The sequence below is a fragment of the Falco naumanni genome, chromosome 4 (assembly GCF_017639655.2).
Source record: "Falco naumanni isolate bFalNau1 chromosome 4, bFalNau1.pat, whole genome shotgun sequence".
NCBI classification, from domain to species: domain Eukaryota; kingdom Metazoa; phylum Chordata; class Aves; order Falconiformes; family Falconidae; genus Falco; species Falco naumanni.
This window is the reverse complement of record NC_054057.1, coordinates 103,280,093-103,300,928: the sequence shown is the minus strand read 5'-3', so window position 1 is coordinate 103,300,928 and position 20,836 is coordinate 103,280,093. Positions and strand designations below refer to the sequence as shown.

Below are 20,836 nucleotides of genomic sequence, written 5' to 3'. Positions count from 1 at the left end.
GAGAACCATCTTCTCTGCATATGATTGCATCTCCAGAAGCAGAGCCAGGACCAACACTCAAGCCCACCCTGATTGCAGCCAGCTTTTCTGTCCTTCTAAAGCAATGAACTGAAATTCAAGCCGAGTTTTTTTGGTTTTTTTCTCCTCCTTGTGACAACATAAAAACGAAAAAGAAAAGAGGGAGGGGTAGGGAGAGGAGAGAATGTAAAAGCCTCTCTGACACTAAAAATCTTATCCCCAGCAGCCTCGCTAGTCAAGCCATGCCACAGCCTCCTCCACACCCGCAGGATTTTGCATGCAGTTGTGTGAGGTGCGTAAAGAGCCTGCCCAATGAATAAGATGAAGAAGGGAGTGAGGGAGAGAAGGGAGGGAAAGGGAAGGAACAACCTTTCTTTTCTCTGCTCTTCCTGGGGATCTGAAAGTTCCTCCTAACAGGCAGGTCTTCTGGGGGCTTAGGGAGAGGGGGAGGCCCCCCCAACACACCGCTGGGCGGCTGCTGCTGCTGTTGTTGTTGTTGTTCATTTGCCGTTGAGATGCTGCTCCTGCGCTGGCTGCTGCTAGTGATGCTGAGGTTTGGGGGGACCTTGTCCTCTGCAGCAACAGCAGCCACCAGCAGCGCCTCCTCAGTGCTACTGCTCTCAGACCGTCCGCCATTTTGTGTGGTGTCCTCAGCGGCTCCTGCTCTATTACTCTCCACCCCGAGGAGGCCCGCGCTGATCTTCCCCGTCCGCTGATGCTGCTCCGGCTCCATCTCGTCACCACTGGGGTTCACAGCATCCGCCATTCACTGCTACCGCCGAGAAGCGAGCACGACTGCCCGCGCCTTCTCTTCCTCCCCCACCAAACTACCCCTTCCCCAGCGCCATGCACCGCCTGCTGCCGCTATTGCTCCCCCTCCGTCCGCTCGCTTTATGGCAGCCCCACCGCCCCCTCCCCGCTCTCTAACATGGCGGCAGCGCTCACAGAAAAGGGGCGGGGCCGGATCCAGCCCCGCTCCGCCAATCCATCCCCGGCGCAAGTTATAAATAGAGGGGCGAGCGCCCGCCTGCCCGCTCCGGGGGCGCCGCTGCCGCCGGGGGCCTGCGAGGCAGTGGGGGGCCTTTAAAATGGCGGCAGCCCCCGCCGGTCGGGCGAGGCCGCGGGCCGTCGGCAGCGCCTGAGAAGGGTCCCTGCGGCCGCAGTCTGCCAGCGCGGGGCGGAGGCAGCAGCTCGCTCGTTTCCCGCTTCCCTCCTACGGGCGGCTCCTCCGGCTGTGGAGGGAGGCCCGAGGCGAGGTCCCGGCGGGGGCGCCGGGCGGGGCAGGCCGCACTGTCCGTCGCCGTTTCTGGAGGGGAGCGGGACAGGAGCGGGGCCGGTACGCCGCTGGGAAGAGGGGAGAGAGCATTTCACGTAGAGATAAAGCCATACGCGTCAATCTACAGTTAGCAGGCGGCGCAGCGGGCTCCTGGCCGTGCGGTTTGGCCGCCAGGCGCCTCTGCCCGGCACCCGCCGGCACCGCAGCCCGGCCTGGGGGCCGCCCCCGCCGCGTCCCCGGCACGGAACCAGCCGGGCGCCGGCAGCGCCAGCGGCCACTTGTTCCAGTCTTTAAAGTTTCTACAAGACACTGGACAAAATGGCATTTCACCTTTGAAGAATAAAACCACATTATTAACCATGAAGGACAGGCAACACTTCACACTCGCTACAGCGTGATGATCAACTAGAGCAGCGCCAGGGCACCGTGCCCTCCCCCCGCCCTCATCACCTCCCCTCTGCCGGGGGGGGGACGGATACAAACAGTGACAAACTGTCTTTGCACTAACGTCTTCAGTGGAAGGTGTAATTCCAATTAAAACAGTAACGACAGCTTTGTACAAAGGCAGTGTAAGAGAGACAGTTCTTACCCAATCAGTTAAAAATATAAACAATATGATTTGTTACACTTTTTTGAGACAATCTTAAGCTGCAAAGGAAACGTGTTATTGCAAAGACTTCTGTGTGTTTAATTGCATAATTTCGCTGAATTTAATCCTCTTTTATATGTTCAATTAAATGCATTTAGGATCATGACAAAAGATTCTGTTGGAAGGGTACTTAAGTGACAACAGCTATTTGGGTTCCACAGCTTGTAAAACTACAAATTGCAAGCAAGCTTCAATAAGAAAAAACAGCATGTGCAAGTAAGGAACTATTTGACCTTTTTCAAAAATAAAAAAACAACAACTATAATGTCTCATCAGTAGAACAAAGAATTATAGATCAACCAAAGGCAACACATTCCATTATTCATATACCAAAGAGTACCCGTTTTCAAATGCAGTGCAATGGAATGCTAGAAATGTTTTTGGTGCTATTGAAGCTAAGTCAGAAACTGTTTTTCCAGCAGATTTGCTAAGGAAACTAATGAGGTAGTATGCTGGGATGGTTATGGGCAACATGTTTTTTTTCTTTTAGTGCCAGAACTGAATAATAATGGTAAGCTGTTACAAGTTTTGTTTACCTGCAAAGAAAACATAATGCTGTATTTATGGACCCAAGTGTGATATAGCAAGAACATGAAAAGGTGCTAGCCTGAAATGACTTCTCTTGTCACAAGATCATCATTCAATCTGGTCTATATTCTATATTATTAAAAGAATAATGAGAATAAATTTAATCCTTGTGATCATGGATGTAAATCAGTTATTAAGGAAAACCAAGGCTTCAAATACAAATACAACAATAACTGGTATTTCAAAACAATAAATAATGAAATTTCATCACACTACACAGTTGTTTGGTATTCACGGATAAGCTTTGTTGGATCCCTCTGCAGCACTTCAAGGCATTGCTGCCTCATGTTGTCTGTCCTACTGGAGGTCAGTATTGAATCAGAAGGTTAACATTTATTCAACTCTGCCACCCCTGCTGCGAGGCTTAGAACTTCTGGTAAAAGAAGGGTGTGAATATGTGAAAGCCACAGCAATGACCTTTCTTTGGCAGCTCTGAGGAATGCACTGAATTGAGAAGTGCCTGCTGAAAATAACCCATTCTTTGCTGTGCCTAGGAAGTACAAATACCGGATGTTTAATTTTACAAGTAACTAGCAAAACATTAAAAGCCTGCAATTTGTTTTCTTTCTTAAAGGTATACTAGTTCTGTAGCTGTTGAACAACTGCATATATTTGTTAGTTAGCTATACTAATTATCTTAAATCCTGGTAACTGTGGCTAGCTATATTGTTATCTCGAAAGCAGCTCCGAGTTTAAATGCAAGGTTTTTCCTATGCAAGGAACAAAGATTTTAACCTCATCCTTTTATTTATATTGATCTCTTTTTAGATTACCTGTAAATCAGAGATTATAAGTAATCTACCAACTCACAAATGGTCTGGTGCTAATGGTAGCCTCCAGGGTGTTAAAAGAAGATAAGCTAATAATTATTAGTTTCTTCTTGGAAGTCTTTGGGGAGCCAGCCAAGTTTAAATAGGTTAATTAGTATCTATAATTTACATAAATTACAGAAACGTAACACCAAACATTATCTAAATGCAGAAACATGGTGTTCAATTATCCAGAGGTAATAAAACCCACAAATGCAGTGTTCAACCTGTGGATAAATTAAGACTGTCTCCCTGAGAATTTTATGCCATGCCTCTGTGAGGATTCAGTGATGGTAAAGAGGATATTACAGATGAGTTGATATATTATCAGAATAATTTTGCTGTGCTCTACTTTGTTCAAATAGAACTTCCATATACAAGAAAATAAACGGAAATACCAATCTAGTGTTATTTAAGTCTTTGTTGATCCATTATACATCTCCAAACACATAAACCTGTTTTATTAAGTTTGAATTGGCAAAGCTGTTAAAACCACTTCCAGGCTGTTTATGTCTTCAGTATACAACTAGTTCAGTTGATTGGTGTTAGGATTTGATTACATCTGGCTTGCCTGCATTCACAAGTGAGCAGTAATACTAGAGAGTGAAGTCGGTGTCCTCACTCTCATTTTACACATACTCATCTTTGCTCTAACTTCTGGGAACACATCTAATGGTTCTTCTGTGCTGCATGAATCTAAGCCATTGTATGAAAGACTGGAAGAATGGTGGTGTTATATCTAGAAGGGAGAAAATAAATAATAGCAATTATCAAATATGGGAAATACTGTTGCAGCGGAGGAAATATTCTCTTATGTTCTTGGTGACTGGGATGATGTTCAAGTTTTCTCAAAGGAGGCTTAGTTTAAATGTTAGGAAAAACTATCTAGCAATAAAAGTTAAGTACAGGAAGAAATTATTTGGGGACACTGTGGGATTTCTTTAACTGGTGTTTTAAAGTTAGGTAAGACATTTTTCCAGGAATGGGTTAACATTTACATTTATTTAATGTAGGTCCTTCCAACCATATTGTCTGTTCTCTTCCAAAAGAATTACTGAAAAATGTTATCTATGCTTTGGGCAGAGCGGAAGGACTTTCAAAAGAAAATTAGGTCTTCCAGTAGCCATTAAAGTAATATGTATAGATGCAGTAAGTATATGATCCCCCTCCCCCCCCCCCCCCCCCCCCCCCCCCAGGAAAACATAACTTTAGCATATATACACACCCACCCACCACCTATTTCCTTGCTTGTTTGAATTACCATAGCTCTGCTGACATACTTTTCACAGTAGATGAAGACCTGTCCACAGACAGTGAATATGACAGTAAGATGTCAAACACTTCAGAAGAAATACTGAGGCTAAATTCCTTATCTTCACTGTATTCCAGTAATTCTGGAATAGAGCCATGTATGGATCAACTATAGAGCTGTTCCAATAAATACAACATGCACTGAAGAAACAGCTACAGAAAAAGGCCACAGGGTGGGAAACCACTTCCTACTGAAATTGCCCTGTCACTCTGAGAAGTATGCTCCCTACCATTTTCTCTCACAACAAATACTGTAAAATATGCTAAAGCATATGTTTACAAAGTATTTAGATGCATTCAATAATGAGAAATATAAGCACAAACATGTATCATTAAAAATCCAAACAACATATGAAGCCTTGCTTATTTACCAAACAACATACAAAGAACTTTTCCTCATTTACTACTTGCTTTAAAAATATACTTCTTTGCAGTTGTACAAAATTGTTTTCTCTATTAATTAACATAAGCCTGGGAGAGATCATTGCAAAAATTACTGAGTACTACTTGAGAAGTGATGTAACAAGTCTGGATCACTGTACCACTATGAATCTTAAATCCCGATTGATAGAAAATAAGTGGCAAGAATCCCAGTCCACAAAACAAAGGTTCCATGAAAAATCACCACAGGAAGAGACCAGTTGAATACTCTGAAGTAAAAAAAGGTTATAAAAATCTGTCACCTTATTGTCTTCCTAGTTTCTGGTTTATGTGGTTTCTGGTATTTGCCAAGCATTCAGCCACGACTCCGTGGCTTGCACCAAGTGGTTTCCCACCCAAGTACAAAGCAGCTGCAGATCCCTTTGATTCTGAAATCAGATATTATGTAATACACATTTAGATCAGATTAATAGCCACAAAATACAAGACATTTATAAGGGAGAGTCGCATAAGGCTCCATCCTTCAGAAGCAAACTTGAGTGCTTGCTTCAGACATTACCTCAGTAGTCTTTTATGAAAAGAAATCTAGAAATGCAAAATATTATTTAGTCTAAGCATATTGTTCCAGTTTAATTTAAATAACTAGAAATTACTATTTTACTTTCCAGAAATTACTCTCGTGGTGCAAAACACATCTCAGTTCTTCAAATGTTTAAATGCAAGTTTTGCGCTGACTACATTTTAGGTGCCAGGAGATCAAAGATAGGAGAACCGTATCATTAAGCCTTCTTCATAGACCATGCAAAGAGAGGAACCTTCAGAAAATTCAGAGACAAAACCTAATTTACACACTTGGAAGAGCTTTAGTGTCATTTACCAGCGATGGTAATGCCTGTGACAGTAAAAGGTGAAACAAACTGGGGAAGTAGTCTCAACTTGTCTCTGTAAAGCCAGGGATTAGTAGCACCTAGTGCTTTTTTTCTAACAAATTTGTGATCCTCAGGTGGAAGTCTGAAAATATCTACTTGTATTTTTTTTATATACTTTAATTTTATAATTATTAATGCATTTAGTATCTTAAAATATTTTTAATTTCATGTGAAATCACTCTAAAAATAGACAACTATTTCCAGTAGATGGCAGCATCAACCTGTAGAACAGATTACAGTGTTTTAAAATCAAGTTTTCATGAGTAAGCATTAAATATGGCTAACTGCCCATTCTGGATCTGGACCCCCCTAATCAAAGGAAACAAATCTTCTATACATGTAGAACTCAGTTTCTGGCTCTGTTAGATCCTGGGAATCAGGGCTGTCAGGTGCCAGACAGCATCACCATAAAACATCAACTTTTCCAAAACAGCAATCCATTAAACTGGTATATAAAAGTTCTGATGTATCTTTCAAGATCTAGAAATTTCTGTGAAACCTCAAGAAACCTGGTTTCCACTATTGCAGAGGCATTCCTAAGGAGTATCCCTCGTTCAGTGGGTCATGCTGAATAGGAGTCACCACTGAGACGTACTTTCTCTACCTTGGAGTGGAACTTCAGGCCTTTCCTTTACCCAGATTCCGGCAATTGATTCCCTGGCACTGAGCTCCACAGAAGTTAAACTAAGCGCTCGTGGTGTGTGTTTCAGGAGATAGGTCTTCATCCTTACTTTGTTCAGTGCTGCAATCTACAGAACCAAAGATCACAGACCATTAATTCTCTTTTGTAGACTCAGAGGACTGACATAGTTCAAAGACTTCCAAGGACATCCTCTTTGCTTACCTTTCTTTCTCAGTCAAGACAATCTGTGCTTTTACCTTCATTACTTCTGGTTCATCAGATCTTTCCACAAGCCAAGACTACACTGCCTGTCCTCACTAGGAATAGAAGAGCAAACATGTTGCCAAGACAGAACTGCCACGTCAGACTTCTGATGCCCTGCTCTAGAGAGCAGGATGCCACTCACTTGCTCTTCTGCCAGACTGTGGGATCTCGGTGCTCATATTCAGATTTAGAGAAGCTGGAACTCATCCAGCATCCACAGTCCTCTCCTTATTTTGCCATCCCCTCACAGTGACCTTCAAAGCCCCAGACACCTCAGGCTCTTCACTGCCTCTTGCCTTTTACATGCTCCACCTGTTCTCATTCACCTTCTCACCATGGCACTGTTCTTCCCAGACATGAGTGACCTGAGATCCAATATAAAAATTACACAGCTTTGACCTGTCTCGTTAATGGATGCGCTATACATGCAATGGTGGGTAAGCAGAGAAGTCAGAAGCAATTTTCTGTACAATTCTTATGCAGAGGCCTATACGTACCGCACGGTTGCAGTACGCATGCCAGTTCACTGCTGCAACTCCTCAGGTTCTGTTCTGCTGACACCAGGACTGCTAACCATGATGATCACTGTGACATATTTACTTATATTACTATCCCTCTTTACTACACATTCATCGTTTTACATTTTACTCATCCTTTTTGGTACATTTTGTTGTCCATGCCCACCCCACCCCTCCACCCTGCCCCAATCAAAATTATTTCAAAAGCACTGGCAATTTAGAAGTGCTACTACAAAAACAAGGTAAGCAAATCCAGAATTATATTAGTATTCTTAAAGTGGAAGGCTTATTCCTTCAGATGATTACAAAAAAAAAGAAAACCACAAAAAAATTATTAAGCTTTATCAAGCCAAATTACAAATCAAGCGTGTCACTACAAGGCAAAACTGAAACACTTCCACTGCAGCATGTTGAACACCTTGCTAAGTGAGTTGCTACGTGTTAGTAAACAAACATAAAATAGTCTTCTGAGATTCACTGGCTGGTTGGTGGCTTTTTACATACCCAAAAATTCATCATCTCAGTGTTTCAGGATAATACATATTTAGTAGAGATGTGACCCACAAGGAATCAGGAGAGAGAGACTGATGGCAGGATGTTAATTTTTTGTTTCACCTACTTACTAAATATATTATATAATAAATATATAATAAAACTTTAGGTAATGCGCTTAAATTGAGTTTCTTTGTTACTATTTTGTATCTAGCAAATTAGGTCCAAGTACGTAACACTTCCACAAGAGCCAAAACATAAGCCTTGGCCACGTACCTTAAGCCTCACTGTGCATACCCTTGAAATCTTTTGGTAGCCATCTTGCACAAACAACCAAACCAAATAAAAATCAAAATGGTTTAATGTAATTTATTTGAAATGCTTCCAGAAAAGTTTAAGGCTATTATTAAGAAGAAAAAAGAAGTCAATACACACATTCATTCCTTCTTTTCTAGCTGAACACTTCACATGCTTTTCACTCCTTTTAAACATTCTGCTGAACAGTTTTTATGAAAATGGTTCATCATCTCTTATGCTTTCCTAATGCCTTTTCTTTTGCAAATTTTTCCTTTCTTTCATCTTCACTGGCATACTCATTCAGCTCTAAAAATGAAGCAGTTGAAATAAATTACAAAGCCTGAAACAGAAAGGAAAATTGACTTTTTTTAAAAACTATAAATACAGAAATATTTTCTATAGGGTAAAAATGAGTTTTTTTAAAAAATAAAAATACCTTGTTTTATATTGTTTATCACCTTGTCACATGGATTTCTGTAATGCACACCAGCATATATATAAGATAGCTGACACAGTAAATTTTCTGTAAACCTGTAGAACACAAGAAAAATGTTTTTGGCAATAACTTAGCAGGGTTTTTTACTTCTGTTGTTACAAGTACTTTGCACAGGTTATCTTGTATTATACCAAGGATCACTTAAATTTATCAATATATAATTTTCATAGCTTGCCATACAACACTGGCATTATTTCTTATACTAAGAAATAAAATATTACCCAGGGATTCCTGAAAAGTAACAGGATGTTCAACTGAGTGCTTTAGACTGCATTGAAGTGGCTCATCTGTTTGAAGTTCTCATCTGAGAAGATTAAATCAGCCACCAGAAAACACAGTAACATTTCCAATTACAGCATGAGAATAAATGCAACAAAAACTTTTAAAACAAAACTTGAGAAAAATATTAAGGGTGTAATACATCCTAAAGGAAAAGCAATTCCCTTTTTGTTTAAACTTTCTCTACATAATCCCATAGGGTATTTGTAGAGCACCGTTTATATAAAATTATCACTTGGTTTAAAAACCAACTACATGTAATTGTAAACAGACATTTACAGAAAATTAAATGTTTTAACATTAGTGGTGTTTAAAACCAACAATGGAGGTCAGTGGAGTGCAAAATGCTGAAGAGGGCCTATTCACAAGCAAAAGCTTTTTTCCATTCTTATCCTGTTTGGGATAAAATATGTGTATATATATATATGGCACTGAAAGCAAACTACCAGCTTATTTACAAATACCCAGTATTCTCAGCATTTCATTTTAGTCGATGCCGGCTGTAGAGGTTTGGTTGAGTTTGGTTTGTTGGGTTTTTTATTATTTTTAGCATTACTTGCTTTGATAAATAAACCATAGCACTATGCTGACCGCTTTAATTGACCAGATTTTAGTAAGTGAGGTTGCTGGTTCTTTGGACAGTGCTTAATTTTGAAAAACTAATCCCTCAAGAGTCACTGGTTACATGGCCCGCTGCTGATAGTTCTTGTTGATGTAATACCACAAGAGAAGAGATGGGTTATTGCAAGATGTTTTTCTTTTCTTAAAAAAAATAAATTATTTCCATGCCTTTATGAAAATGTACTATCTTGATACCCATCCTGAAACTCCATATTAAGTCCACATCTTCAGCTGCCCCATTAAAGGACAAATAAGTACTTTAAAAGTTATGAAAAGATTCTTTATGTAATGCATATATAAACAGTAGTTTAGAGATTCTGTTTCCAGCAGGACATTGAGAATAACTGGTAAAGTACCTCTTTCATCCACCTTAGATGTTTACAGGATATAATCACAGGACATGAGTTGCAGGAGATTCCAGCTTATACAGATCGGCAGTTACAGTACTACACTCATAGGTACAAATACAAGAACTGCATTGACATTGTCACAAAAAAACATATTTTAAAAGTGCTTCTCCAAATGGTTCCATATATGGAATGCAAATACTGTACAGGTAAGAGACCGATTTTCTTCCGTGAACTGTAAGTTTCTGTCAAACGTTGGTTTCTACTTCCTTTTCATTTTCACAAGAGTTCGTCTGTTCCATACGTTCACAGTCGATGCTGATCTCGCTGGTGTCCATACTACAGTCTGACTCACAGTCTGATTGGTCCATTCGCTCAAGTGTGGTTTCTCCCTGGGGTACTCTACTTCCATTTGGTGACAAAAGAAAATGTGCTTCTGAGTTCAGCACACCAGCTTTGCCTGCACATGAAACTTTTTCTTTGGCCTGGCGGATACAGTTAAGCCACTGTTGTTTGTTGAAGGAGTCATTGGCTTGGAGCGAGTGCGTCTGGCTTTGAGATCCATTTTTGAAGCTGACTCTAAAGAAGTTTTTGACTGAAAGAGACAGTATTTATCAAAACACTGAATGCTTTGTCTGAATGGATTTTATAATCAAAGAGTATAATATATGTATTTTTATATATATATATATGTCACAGAACAGAATTTGCAAAATCTTTGACTTAAAGTGTTTTCCTGCCAATACTATGTCAGATCAGAGAGGAGAGTCTGGGTATCGCCTTGTTTTGTGGGGCAAGAACATAATGCCACAAGCACATCTAATAGTTTCATATTGCTGGATTTAACAATTTTGGTTCCACCATGCATGAGCTACCCATAAAGCTTTAAGTGAATCAGCAGGATTAAGGCTTCTCCCACACTTCAATGTCTCTCCTCCTGCTTCTCTGCAAAGCAGATTTCCAGAACCTTCACTAAATAGTGTCTTGTGTCAGCCAGAAATTGCCTCATCTCTTCCATTCCCTTTCACTAATAACAAGAATACATATAAAAACCCCTCAAAGTTTTCACAAGATTCAAAGGACTGTTCTGATAGAAACAAGCATCTTCACAATAGGCTTGATTGGAAGGACACTGACTCTTAACTCTTGGCATTACCCTGAGTAGCTGCAGCCTCAGGAGTACATTAATTACCTGTCAGCTGAAAGACTTTGTTACAGAATAGCCATCAACGTCTCCATAATACAAGGAAAGTTGTAACAGCTAAAGCTTAAGATTTCAAAATACACCTGTTTATAATTTTGTGGGCTTGCCGCTATATTCTACATATTCTTGCCTTCTCAATTCAGTACAGAAGTGGGTATGTGGAGAAATCCCATTACCAATACAGTGAACTTTTGAGAAACAATCTAAAAGAAGCAAGTTACAACATAATAAACTGGTCTGAAATAAAAATCGAGATGCTGGATATAGATAATGTGACTTTTAAAGAAAACATTCTGATGTCTCATTGGCAGGTGTCTTAAGGTTATAATGACCCTATATAAGCAAGTAAAAGAAGGTGTAGTCATACTTCTCTCATTGTTGCTGAATGCACCACGTATGGATCCACCCAGTCGCACCTCTCCATCTTGCAAGTCTTCTAGCACAAGCTCCCTCACCGGAATCGGCTGCCGATACAGCTGGTAGCAGAGCTGTTCATTATGGGTGATAGCTCGGGTAATCACCAACACTTCTTCAAAGAGGAAGACATGCAGTTTCTGTTCAAAATTAATAAATAATGAAGCATTATTCCTTTTTTAGACCATCATTAAACCAGATTTATTTAAATTCTAGTGTGTTGTAACCTTGTCTTTTCAACAGTTAAAATAAGGATTTCTCTCTTACCACTATTTAAAAGTCTTATGGCACAGCAGCATGCAAGTATGTAAACACAACAAATTAGAAACTGAGAAGAGGACAGAAAAGCTAATTTTAGAAGTTTCTAATGTCATGATCCTAACGGATCTTTTAGTGTTAAGGCCTTGAAATGTGCATGACATTTCAAAGCTCTCTCCACTGCAGCATACCTACATGCATTCTTCTTTCTGACACCCACTTTAACTTTTCTCTACCACCTGTGTTACTAAGAAACAGGCAATCTTATTTATCCAAATATTTTCAACGAACAATTATGAGGAATCTTTTTACAACTCATGTGCTGCTCACAATCAGCTTCACCACAGCACTTTGAAGCTCAGAAAATTACTTTTGCTCCTAGGTGCCACAAGTCACCCATTATCATCTTTAAATTATGTTCCTCCTCACATTTTGCTACCCCCAGTGGCTTTCAATAATAAACAAAGTGAAATTTTAAATTAGTTTCACTTGATATCATTTTTTTCATTGCCAAAACTCTTCCAAATCATGAGTAACTGTTCTTTGCTTCTAAAGTTGCCCTGACTAAATCTAAATAGACACATTATTTGCAATTTTAACACAAGATAGAGCTTCAGATCCATTTAGCCTACTGTCCCATCTTCCATTAGCTCATGTTTTCGGAAAACTATAATGAAAGAGGTAATTATAGCAGAAACATTTCTCAATATGCCTTGGCAGTCTTCTGATACTGAGAAAGTCCATCTTTATTCTATTTTTCCACAACAGATGCCTCAGTTTATATCCATGAGTGGTCCAATTTTCTTCCACTTGTGCCTCTCTAAGTCTTTGCAGGCCACGTACCCAAACCTTTTGTTTGTTCCTTATTCTGCAGTGCTGTCACCTTTTGAATTAACAGCAACTCTATTCAAGAGTCTGGTAAAGAATATCCATTATGTGTTTCTGTTTATATGTTTGACAAATGGCTATCTTCTCATATGAATAAAATATGAAAGACAGCAGAAATGTGTGAGATGAAATATTTGAGGTATATACAGGTATGGGACGCTTGCTTGTTAAGCAGGGTTACATTTTTGTTTGTTTTTTAAATATTCTAAATGTGCAGCAAAAATACCTTGTTTATTTCGAAACTCAGTTTTCAAACTATCATCCACAAAATGCTGCAGATTCTTCATGCTGTAAAGTTTTGTGATGGCTGATTTTAGTGGAAGTCATATGAAACTCCTTTCAATGGTGAGATCTCTTACTTGCTGCAAAGCTAATACTCTGCAATAGCAGGTGTGAAAAGGAGACTGAAAAAAATTAAGGTATAAATGATGTGGTTTTCACCCCAAATCAAAGAACACACAAAAATTAAAATATCCCACTGTCAGTTGTATTCAAGGAATACATCAGTGTGGAAACCTCCCAAAAACACTGAGGAATTTCAAATACTGTTCATAAATTGGAAATTATTAATTATATACTTATACTACCAAAGAAAGGCAGCGGTAGGGTGGATGGAATAAATACAGTTCACCAGAAAGATGAAAACTGCCAGTTTCTTCCTGCTAGCTTGCTATACATTAACTGCCTGCCTAATCTTTATCAGGTGAACCAGAAAACAGCATCCATTTCATCTTTCCATCTCAGCCCTACGGTAAAACAAGAGCCTTCTATTGCATGCATAAGCATGCTACACAGAAGCACTCCTAATGCTTAAAAATGCATTTACAATCCTGCTTGCTTTCTTTGTTGTGTTTTTTTAATAAAACTTTCATAAGCCTAGTTAATGAGAAAAAGATCTTTTTTTCAAACTTCCATGTTGTTCCTATTAAATGGGGTGTGGGGTGGAGGGGTGGGCACGGGAATCTAAGAATGGCTGGTTTCTTTTCTATTAATAGCTCCTGCTATTCTATGTGTTTTGGTTTTTGTTTGTTGTTGTTTTTTTTTAAACAGAAAGCTCAGGTTATTACACATCAATAGTGCAGACTCCTAGAGACTGGAATTCACAGTATAAAATACCAAATTTCTCTGGTCAATAAATTAACTTTGACTTCAACTAATAATCAAGTTAAACATTCTTAATAACCATGGCCTTTAACAGATTTAAAATTTTTTAGTACACTGTGTGGCACTATAGACATTATTATCATGTCTCTGAGACCGGAAATACATTTTTTTACTTGCGTTTTTCCTGCAAATTTTATTGAAATTTACCAGATGTACAGCTTAGCTAGAATATTGTTAGATGCCCTGAAGAGGCAGACACACATATAAGCTTATTATCTCCTATGCAGATATCTGAATGCTAACAAAAAAAGTAGTTATATGTAATAGTTAATATTTACCAACTTTCCATACATGAGGGCGATGTTTCTGTATGTATACTCACAGCTCTTTTAGCTGTCATGCAAAATGAAGATGTTTTTAACAGCTATTTATGACAAAATATTTATTCCTTACCACTCCCCTGTTGTTCTTCAGGTCACCATGACAACATACAACACGTGAATTATCAATCAGTGAATCCCTTTGGCCTTCTTCAAGGTAAATAAGTCTCTCTTTGTAATACTGGCATTCAGATTCACCAGTCTTTGTGTTGATTTCAGCCACTATGCCCTGAATTATATTTATCTGCAGAAAAACAATGAGAACACATGAACTTTAATTAGACATTCCAATATTCAGACCTATCTCATAACTGAACTGTAGCTACAAGAAAACATTTTTTATTTATGGTGTATTTTTCATAAATATTTTGCCAACCAGTCTATAAGAGTATTTTTATTAGCAGCAGAATTAAGCAGGCTACAGTGTACAAAGACAGTGTAGTTTGGCTTTATCATTGTTTCTAACAATGGCTTAAAAATCTGATATTTATCTCTTTATATCAAACTGAAATAGGCAGAATTAAAATAAACAGATGCAAGAAACAATCAGAGATATATTTTTCTGAGGTGAAATGTGCCAATAAATGACACAGGACAAATAACTTGCCTTTAAAATATTTATTTAAATTTGTAATGAACTGAAATCTGCTGCATTGTATAAGAGAACAAGAAACAGGAGAACTAACAAGATGCTCATCCTGCAAAACATGCAACTAGCCCAAACCACTAAATTCTCAATTTCTGTTCACTATAAAAACCACCTTCTGGAAATAAGGTAAGATAATTTTATTTTACAATTAAAAGCAATAATTTTGCCTTTTTATTTTAAAACACTTTAAAAAGGAAGCTTTCCCTTTTCTATAAAAATTCACTATCTTGAACTTCATTACACTATGCAGTTTCTAAGGACGTTGAGATCAATTTATCTGAAACTTAAAATACAGGTCCTGAATTGGGCATGTAGATGTGAAATTTTGTTGATTTTGGTCAGCTCTTAACAGTGGTCTCACAGGTTGCTTAGACTGATCAGATTCCTCTGTTAAATAACTGGAGGTGGAGCAGGAAAATGGGTGGAGACGTGCATGCCCAAACAGATAATTCAAGAATCTACTGATCCCAGGAGATTTATCAGGGATCAGCTTGGCCCAGTGTGCTTATAGCAGATTGCCAGACAGGAAGACAAATGTACTTCATAACCCTAAACCAGTGTTAAGAGCCAAGCACACAGAGTAATTTCTGTTTCCTAATTTAACTTGGCAAATATACAATTTACTAAATACATGACTTCAAAGATAAATAGTGTTCTACTGAAGTAGAATATTACAAAACTATATAAGGCTATTGAAGAATCAAGGAAAAATATCCTGATTATATTTTATTAAACAATATAATAAAATAAACAATAAAAAAATATATTTTATTATCAAATGCAAGTACTGGAAGAAAACATTTGTATATGTAGAAAAGCAAGCCTTAGCAGCAAACAGAAGAATTCTTTGAGATATTTATGATTTTTGTTTGGGTTTAAGAGAACATGCACAAGGGGGAATTTAAACCACCGTTGTCCAGTTTTACAACAGAGAGTTTGAGCTGGGCATGGGATTTGGGGAAAGAATCCCCAGGAAAAAGTCATCAGATACATGTGTTTTGGAACACACTTTCCAAAATATGCAGGAGTGTTATTTTTCATCAAAGAAATGTACAAAATATTCAAATCTAGACAAATCATAAATTTTGTCCTCAAATTATTAATGAAATTTACTTATTTTTAAATACTACTCAAAAGTAGTAGGATACTGATGATATTTCTTCATTTAAAAGTCTGTTTCAAACAAATCCACTGCAGTAACCTCATTTACTCCCAGATACACATTTGCATGTGTCCACATATGATTGGATTTCATATATATATATGTGTGTGTATATATATATATATGTATGTATATAGGAAAGGACAGAAATCTTAGAAACCTTTTGGAATTGGTCCCTTTCTATTAGTAAAGAAGTTTTTAAAGCTTTGGTTTTACCTCAGAAAGCACAACGCCAAATAAAAAACAGAATAAGGACAAATTCCGGCAGATGGTAATTAAGATTCAGAGGTTATGCTCAAGCCAGGGAATAAAACTAATCTATACATCTAAAACCTGAAATCTCTACATTACCCAACTTAGATTAGAATGGAGAATGACACTGAAAAGTAAACACAAAACGGACAAGGATCAGACAAGAGCTGTAGAAAACACCTCCCATCCCTTCCCCCCTTTTTTTTGGTATCACTTTGCTACTGAAATCAGATTTAATTGGGGGAGCAGGGCTAGATATTTCATGTAGCAGTTTCGGCTGTTCGTGTAAGTATTAGTATTTCCATATTTTATGTAGTATCCCTTAACTGATTAATAAGTTACAAGTGCTATGATCTAAAAAAAAAACCCAAACCAACAGTAACTCACAGCTTCTTCCAGATGCTGCTGATCTGGATGATCATTCGGTGTGTGTCTCAAAATTTCTCTGAGTAGTAGTGGGTATTTCACCAAACGGCTTCTTGGGATGTCAAGGAAATTCCAAAGGTCCAGTTTGCGACTAAAAGGAGACTCTAAGCAACGCTGTAGGAAATCTTGCACTCTGTGATCTTGTTTCTTGTGATCCAGTAAAGCTTTGGCTGCTACTTGATTGCTGCAGTAGCTATCGTAGGAGTTTAGGCATGGAAGCTGAGGAAAGAAATAGACTATTCTGCAGCTGAAATAAAGCACAGTTTGCTACACCAAAAGTTGCAAGTGATTCAGGATGTCAGAACTCATGCTGAGAATCTTTTAGCTGAACTTACCTACAATTTATTGATGTTAATGTTTCCAGCATATATAAGGGTTACAAGGGTCCTCTGACCACCTTGTTCATCATTTAAATGATTTAGAAGCACTAGCTCATCTCTTAGATCCTAGAGATCTCCAGTATTATTCAAAGCATTAAAAATATTCATAAGTTTAAACTGAACACTACTTTGTGCAGACATTAGTTAAACACAGAAGACTGATTTCAATTATGAATGGAAATAAAAGCCTAGGAATGAGTACTCCCAAACCTGGCCTTTTTTAGATAAGCAGACTTCTATAGTCAAACTTCTATACTGCCTCAAGAACCCTGGCCAAATTAAGATGACAAAACTGTGCCTTAAATCTGAAAAAAATAGCTTGTAATGTTGATTAGAACAATATATCCATTTACAAAATCTGCTAGAACCAATTATATGTAAAAACTTCCAACACAGGAAATTGGATTTGGACATATTTGCACCAAAAGAAGTTCATTGGTGTTCAAACCAACCAGAAAACATTATATTTAAAAATATTTTATGCAAATAAAAAGATAAAATTTTTGACACATACTTATCATTAACTATTTGCATTATGTAGCAGCGTGATCATGTTTCTCTTGTTTACAGGAGGCCAATTGCTTTAAAGAATCAGTCACCAACATTTGAGTGAGCGGAGGTTATCTTTATTTGGCAGTGCTGGGTGCATGGGGGATCGCTCCACCGAAGTCATGCACCCAGCACTGCCGAATAAAGATAACCTCCGCTCACTCAAATATTGGTGACTGATTCTTTAAATCAATTTGGCAACCCAGGTGGGACCTCCTCTGCTCGGCTGCAGGACCCATTGAGAGTGGGGACTCCCTAGGGTACCCCCGGGGATTTTCCCGGAGGGGCTCCTCGTCTAATCTGGATCACTGCAGCAGTAGACAAGGACTCCGTCTTGCGGAGCAAAGGTACTATCTTTATTCAAATATTATATTAATTTTAAATATTATATTAATAATATATTTTGAACAGTACTGTTTCAGATATTTCTGTTCTGGGACCGGTCCATCTTTAAAGCTGTCCATAAGACATAAGATCATTGTATGCTTATGCAGGATGGCGTATACTGGGTAGCTAGCACTGCAGGTATGCATCTGATTCTGTTCTGGTATTTGTTCCGGTATTAAGGTAATATCGGAACTCTGATTCTGTTCTGGTATTCATTCCGATATTGAGGTAATATCAGAACTCTGATTCTGTTTTGGCCAGAAGACTGACACGTTTGATGATTTGAAGTCAATCTGTGTATATAGGATTAATAATTACAGGGTTACTAATAATAATTGTTATACTCATTTTATGCTGGAAACGCGAGAACTTTTCTGTATTAGGTATATTATAAATGTCGGTATGTGGTTATTGTCTTGAACATCCGAGAGGTGAATGTGAACCTCTATATGTTTTAAAGTGCATATAGTGTAAAGAATTATTAAGTATATGGTGGGGGTTGCTGCTTAAAGACAAAATTAGTGTCTGAGCAGTTACTCAGTGCTGTTTTGGCATTGATTTGGCGAGCCAGCCAGGAGAACTCTCCACCAGTGCTGGAATCCAGGGGCCTGGGGACCCTCAGGGCCCCCGACTGCATCTTCTGTCAGCAAGACTCCCCTACCCCTCGGCTTCTCACACAAGTGGACAAGAACTTCTGCACAACATAAAAGGTATTTATATTTATTCTTTGTTTTGAATATTTGATTGTCTTAAGATTTGGTTTTACCCCATAAGATGAAAGTCAGGACGCCATCTCGCAGGGTTGAGAAGAAGGGACACCTTCTGGAAAGGGTAATAGCCCTATTTGATTGTCTTAAGATTTGGGAAGCTAAAAACTCCCTTTAGGTTGTCTTAAGATTTGAGGAATTCCTAGAATACAACAACTGAAATAGCGCTCTGTGTCTTGTTTGTTCTATGTGTTGTCTTGTTACATGTTCAAAATTGGAGTTATGAAATGTATGTTGAAAAAAAAAATATTCTGGTAATTCTAGGCAAATAGCTGAAAACTTAACACTCTGCTTAAGGCCAGAAAAAAATTAGAATCTGTTTTTTGGCAATTGTTCACTGAAATGTGTACTTTGTGTGATAATGCGAACTGTCAGCGTTCCTAGAGCTGTATGTAAGTGCAGGGTACCGTGTAACATCCTGCCTGTGTGACCGAGGGCTGCCCGGAGAGTGTGACGTGTGTGAGAGATGTGGTGTCACTGCGAAGCGAGTGGGGAGTCCCGATCTGCATGTCTGTGTTCCCCGCGAGGGGCCGGCCAGAGACAGACAGAGCGATTGATAAATCAATTTATGAAGCGTTGGATGCATAATTAGAAATTAGAGCGGGAGACTGTGGACAAAACATTAGAACTAACATCATTTGGAAAAAGCACGAATTAACCTCTGCCCTTAGTGTCGTAGGTGCTGTCTGTATACTCGAACAAAGGGTGGCAAGTGTCTAAGACATATTATCTCCTCGCAAAAATAATATTAAGAAGAAAAATAATGAGACCAAGAAATAAGGCTAAATAGGTCTTGAACTGTGGTGTGTGTTCTGAGATAAGTATGGTGCCTCCAGTAATAACTAATACATTGTAGACAAATACCAGACTCATTAGGAAGATGGGGGGGGCAGACTGAGCCAAGAAATAAATACCAAAACACCCTTGGGATGTATTTGGAAGCATTGGAAAGAATTTGGCGGAATTCCCAGTGGAAATTTGAACAAAAAGACATTTTTAAAATATTGTCAGAATTGGTGGCCTTTGTATACATTAGGTGATGGTGAAAGATGTCCCCTCGAAGGAAGTCTTATATTACAACGCAATTTTACAGCTTATGCTCTTTCTTTGTAGAGAACAAAAGTGGGATGAAGTCATGTGTGCAGATATGTTTGTGTGACAGGAGGAGTTTGGGATTAACACCACCTGATCTTTGATTATGGCTCTGATATGGAGAAAAAGTGTGAAATGGGGACAATGGACATCCATTGTGATTGTATGTCTGCTCAAGGAATGTGGGTATGGTGACTAGTCATGGGTGCGGTGTCTGGTCACATAGGCACACAGCCTTGAGGAGACGCCTACAGCTTTGAGGAGACGCCTGCCCTTCTTCCTCTAACAAAGGGGCTATTTTAAAAAAGAATGAGAAAAGGATGAGAGATATTCCAATGCTATCTAGAGGGAGGGAGTGCTAAGTCTCCTTGCTGGAGAAGATCAGATGGTCACAAGAACATGACAACCTACAAACCTGCAAGACCACCACATTCCAGGCAAAGGACTGATAAGCTAATTAACATACGAAGCGAGAGTAATCGGGTTTAGGTAACGAATATGTATAGGTGTTAATTGAATATTCATTTGTTTTATTGTATAAATGTGAGATGGTTCGTCACTTCGGGCATGCATACTTGTGGAGGAGCAATCCCCCGTGCATCTGCGCGCAATAAACATACCGACTTTATAACTTTCGAGTTATAGAGTCTAATTCCGTACGTCAGCTCCAGAAAAGGATAGGGAAAAACTGAGACCTAAACTAGAAAGATGTTCTTGTTGAAATTTTTGTGGAAAAAAAAAAAAGAGCTCAGGTTGTGGTTCCTTCTGTGGAGCAACCAGAATGAAGCACATTATAAGATAAAAACTTGCACTAATATATGTAAAACCTAAAGCAGGGTGTGGAGAGTCAAAGATCCTGTGAAAGTGTTAAAGTATTGGGGTGAGTTTGTGCAAACCCCCGTACCCACTCAAAGGTGCGGCTGGACACATGGCAGGGTGTTTGCTGTTTGCCTGCGAAGGCTGATAGGTAAGAACAGAGATGTAAAGCAACAAGTAGCAGATTTGCATTCAGGGTAAGAAAGAGTTA

At 38.8% G+C, this 20,836-nt stretch overlaps 2 protein-coding genes across 9 annotated transcripts in view; both read right to left on the bottom strand.

Moving 5' to 3' along the window:
* Positions 1 to 911, bottom strand: part of TASOR (transcription activation suppressor) — a 34,749-nt gene extending 33,838 nt beyond the window's left edge. For 3 of the 6 annotated variants that reach the window (XM_040592852.1, XM_040592854.1, XM_040592855.1), the window contains exon 1: positions 388 to 910. In XM_040592852.1, coding sequence (XP_040448786.1) covers positions 388 to 784 — 397 coding nt within the window. In that variant the 5' untranslated portion in view covers positions 785 to 910. Of the gene's footprint in view, positions 1 to 387 lie in introns of all 6 variants that reach the window. The other 3 variants (XM_040592857.1, XM_040592858.1, XM_040592856.1) reach the window with 2 other exon arrangements.
* A 7,289-nt stretch (positions 912 to 8,200) lies between these two features.
* The window catches only part of ARHGEF3 (Rho guanine nucleotide exchange factor 3), a 135,911-nt gene continuing 123,275 nt past the window's right edge, over positions 8,201 to 20,836 (bottom strand). For all 3 annotated transcript variants that reach the window (XM_040592646.1, XM_040592648.1, XM_040592647.1), the window contains 4 exons: positions 16,596 to 16,853; positions 14,219 to 14,389; positions 11,469 to 11,655; positions 8,201 to 10,492 (listed from right to left, as the gene is read on the bottom strand). In XM_040592646.1, the coding sequence (XP_040448580.1) occupies positions 10,146 to 10,492; positions 11,469 to 11,655; positions 14,219 to 14,389; positions 16,596 to 16,853 (963 nt within the window). In that variant the 3' untranslated portion in view covers positions 8,201 to 10,145. The remainder of the gene's footprint in view (positions 10,493 to 11,468; positions 11,656 to 14,218; positions 14,390 to 16,595; positions 16,854 to 20,836) is intronic.